The sequence below is a fragment of the Cyphomyrmex costatus genome, unplaced genomic scaffold (genome assembly GCF_001594065.2).
Source record: "Cyphomyrmex costatus isolate MS0001 unplaced genomic scaffold, Ccosl1.0 scaffold2184, whole genome shotgun sequence".
NCBI classification, from domain to species: domain Eukaryota; kingdom Metazoa; phylum Arthropoda; class Insecta; order Hymenoptera; family Formicidae; genus Cyphomyrmex; species Cyphomyrmex costatus.
Genome location: NW_017276240.1, coordinates 18912 through 23403, shown reverse-complemented (window position 1 = coordinate 23403; position 4492 = coordinate 18912). Strand labels below are relative to the sequence as shown.

At 32.4% G+C, this 4492-nt stretch overlaps 1 protein-coding gene across 1 annotated transcript in view; it reads right to left on the bottom strand.

Annotated features, from left to right (window-relative positions):
• Positions 1–3411: 3411 nt before the first annotated feature.
• Positions 3412–4492, bottom strand: part of LOC108773706 (uncharacterized) — a 2664-nt gene continuing 1583 nt past the window's right edge. The window contains exons 2-5 of the mRNA XM_018539612.1: positions 4216–4476; positions 4056–4115; positions 3643–3859; positions 3412–3560 (exon numbers count right to left, since the gene is read on the bottom strand). Of these exons, the coding sequence (XP_018395114.1) occupies positions 3774–3859; positions 4056–4115; positions 4216–4476 (407 nt within the window). The 3' untranslated portion in view covers positions 3412–3560; positions 3643–3773. The remainder of the gene's footprint in view (positions 3561–3642; positions 3860–4055; positions 4116–4215; positions 4477–4492) is intronic.

Genomic DNA, 4492 nt, shown 5'->3' with positions numbered 1-4492 from the left:
GCTGTCGTATAAATTTACAACAAGAAAAATATCTATACTATCATTTTGTAGGCGTTTACTGACTGCATTTATTCTTTGCAAAACGAACTCCCAAAAAATAGACAAAATAGCAGTTTCTAGGCGTTCTAATTTAATTTGTATACCTTTTGCTTGGCATTTTACTAGTGGTTTTTGCGATGGGTCATTCTTTATTACCTCTAAAGATTCTTGTATTGGTTCCCATAATTCAAGTAAACTTTCACAAGAATCGTGACGAGCCGACCATCTAGTTACCGATAGTATTTTTATAGTTTTCCGTTGAGTAGTACTTCGAGACTCATTTACATAATCTTCTCTTTTTTTATGTGCTTCACATTGATCTTGCAGTATTTGCCACCTGTATGTAGATAAAGAAAATAAATTATGCAATTCTTGAAAAATGTTAAAAAATGTACAACTTTCTTTACAAATTTCTGCTGCACATATTCCAACTAAATTTAGCGAATGAGCCGAACAAGGAATGTATTCACTATACGGGCAAATGTCTCTGATTTTTGCTTGTACTCCATTGTATATGCCAGACATATTGCTTGCGTTGTCATAAGACTGACCACGACAATTTTTAATATCTATATTAACTTTATTTAAATTTAACAGAATAGCATTTGCTATCTCAGTCCCTTTATGACCGACGTTGGGTAAAAATTTTATAAATCGTTCTATTGGAGAACCATCGGGTTTAACGTAGCGTAAAATCAACGTAAGCTGATCAATATGTGACAAATCAGGAGTCGAGTCCACTATTATTGAAAAATATTTCGATTCTCTTGCTTCTTTAAAAATCACTTGTAGTATTTCTTCAGCCATCAACTCGATGAATTCATTACAAATAAGCGATGATAAATAGCTTGTGCGCCCACTGCTTGGATTTCCGTACCGTGATATATACTCAGCTAGGAACGGATCATATTCAACTAAAAGTTCAAGAGACATTATATAATTTTCACTATGAACAGATCCAAATTTTTCTGTATGACCCCTGAACGGAAGTCCTCGAGATGACAGTTTTTTTATCACACTTATGACTCTTCGAAGGACTTGTTTCCAATATTTTATTTCGATATGTAATGATTCAGTTAATTTTTCATTTATAGTACCAACAATATTTTCACGCATTATTAAAGATAATAAACTGTTTTTATGACTATCGCTATTTTCATGCTGTTCTATTCTTATCGAGTTTTTCCAGTCATCGAAACCTTCTCGTGATCCAAACTGAGTACCACCGCAAAACGCTAGACACGGACCACAATAAATTTTTCCTGTGCTTTCTGAATAAATAATCCATTCTCTTGTTTTTGTTTCGCCGTTGTGAAGCTTTCGTTCTAACAACCTTTTTGAAAAGTAACGAGATTGTGTATCGTACTGTCGTTTGCTATTTGTAAAATCACAATTCATATTTTGATCAAATCCATTCTTTACTATATAATCTCTTGTTGCGTCGTTTATTTGCCAAAAATATGGATCTTTATCAAGCCGTGGGGTACTTGTTTCGATATACTGAAAAAAAACGGATGACATGGATAAATTAAATTTACAACTAAAAAATTGCAAATTAAAGAATATCGAAACAGTTTTTCACAATTCGAATATTTTAAAGATGAAAAGTACATGTGCTTTATGAATGCAAAAATATATCAATGAAATCGATTGAATTTTATAGTCAAAAATTATTTACGAAACTAAAGTGTTTAAATTACATTGCGTTTTAATTTTAAAAAATTAATTTATTAAATTACATGTATTTATTGCTAAACTAAATTGATTTTCAATAATTACATTATCAGTTGAATTCGTGTTTTGCTCATGAGCATCATCTGAATGAAGTTCTTCCTCCTTCGAACACAAATGTTTTTCCTCCTTCGAACATGAATGTTCTTTCCCCTTCGAACACAAATGTTCTCTTTCTTCATCTGCATTTTCTTCAATTTCATAGTTTTCACTTATATTTGAGGCTTTAAAAGAATTATTCGCATCGGAATCAGATGCAACGGGAGGAGATTTAAAAAAAGATTCCAATTTCGGTATTTTTGAAACAATTTTTTTATTTTTCTCGGCTTTGTCCTTTGCACGTTTTCTGTACTCAGAACCACTTAATTTTTTACGACCGTGACAGTTACTCATATTTTCAATCACACTGTATGTAAATATTCCTTACATCACGATAAACTTACTAATATTTTATTCAGTAAATAACCGCTGAAATACAATTCACCCTCGTCAACGGCCGAAAACTGTGTGACCTGTGCAAACAAGTCACTAAAAATATAAACAAAACACGCGCGGCAGGTGGGGCGCTGCGACCGCGAAATTTTCCGCGAAATGCAGAGTGCCGCGGAGAATAAAATATTTGTTAAGTGTGTTTGTCTATGCTTGTAACATTAGCAACCCCATAATTATATATATTATTAATATAATTTGTATACTACTTTTATACAATTATGAAATAATCTTTATGCAAATAACCATAAGAGTTAAATTTAAATAATATGTAATAATTAAATTCTGTGGAACATGTATCATTTTTAATTTTTGAAAATTGTTCAATTTTGCCATCCCTAAGGAGCTGCCGCCCCTAAGGAGCTGTCGCCCTAGGTTATAGCCTAGTCAGCCTATACCTAAATCCGCCACTGTTTACAGGCGTTGCTGCATGAAATTTACTCTCTAAATATTGGAATAAAAGAATTTGAGAAGATTAAAGTAACATTTATTAATTTGTAACATTAATTACAATTGTACAAACAATTAAAAGTATACATACAATATAAAAGTTAATTTTCCTGAATATGCCTTCTAAACAACGAAACAAGTGAAAGAGCAGAGTGGTAGTCAACCATTTTAATAAAAATGTTATGATATAAACGCGAAAGGAAAATCCTAAGGGTAATGTCCCATGGAGCGGTTCGTGCGTAAGCGGATTAGCGGATCGCCAATCACAGAATCGTTCTGTTAGATCTGTTTACAAATTTTGCAAGCAAATCAAACAGAACGATTCTGTGATTGGCGATCCGCTAATCCGCTTACGCACGAACCGCTCCAAGGAACATTACCCTAAGGGAGATCATATTTTATTATATATTTTATCGGATCGCTGGCATCTCATTTTTATTTAATGGTCATTTGCAGTCCTCTTCTTTGAATGGCTGCGAAGCCATGCACTAATGGACCTGGTCACTGATGTTCTTAAAAAATTTCCTCTGTATTGTTTGGCACATGTATCTGAAAAAAAAAGTTATACATGATAAATACCAAATACCAAAAACTCATGAAAATTAGACGCGGATCTAAGTGCATAACATAAGTAAAAACAAACGGACGAATCGGCTGTGATTAATTAAAAAAAATAAATTAATACCAATAATGCATGCGCCACACTTCATCGACTTAATTCCTTTTTTAAATTCCGTTCCCGTCCAGGTCAGACTAGATGCAAGCTCAGGAGAAAAAAGTTTTTTACATATACTGGTAGCCATTTCTCCCTCGTTTGCCCCTTTACCAGCTACGACACTAAGATGAGATACCTGCAGAAAAACAAATGATAATAAGTTAAATTAGGTTACTATAATAAATAAATAATAAAGTACGCTATAATAAAGTACTTACAGCGAAATCATAATTGTTGCTTTTTTGTAGGAACAATTCGAATTCATAAAAAGTGTTTTTGTCCGGTAATGGAAGAGTGGGTCATCCCTCTGGTTTTTTGACATTTTCATCAGTCCTGATTAAGTCCATAATTAAATCCAATTTATGATCAAAATTTTGAAAATTCCGCGAGAGCTCTTCTTGTTTGGAGAGGATTGTTTTGAGCACAAGAAACATACCTGTAATATACAAAAAATCGAAGATTCACTCTTTTCAAAATTTTAAAATATGAAATAGAAATAGTAAAAAAATGAACAATAAAATTATTTAGCTCTTAATTATAACTTTCAAAAAATATGCAACACGAAAGTATTATAGTTTAGTGTACTACGAGTAAGAAATGGATAAATAAATATAATTCCATACACACTTACTTGATGCAGAAGGTAAAGTTTTATTTTGATCCATATTTGAGCTGCTAGCTGTTGAGAATGCTAAAAAAATTAAAATGTATTATGCAACCAGTAAACTATAATTCTCTTAAACATAAATATATATTTTACTCAAACAATTTAAAATAAGTAGTACACTTACCAAATGATCTTTCTTTAATACAATTTCCGGCATTCAACGCTGAAGGAGGGCATGTTTGAGAGGAAGATGACCCGTTATAACCAAATGGGAATTCAGACCAATTAGATGATGCAGAATTTGGATTACTAGATGTGGTAGATGTAGAATTAGCAGATGTAACAAGGGTGTCTACTGGACGGAGATTTATAGCAGAACGAGAAGGACTGATTAAAAAATCATTGAACCTTGAACGCGACGTCTTATTAATTTCATCCTGTACTTCTGTAATAATAAACAA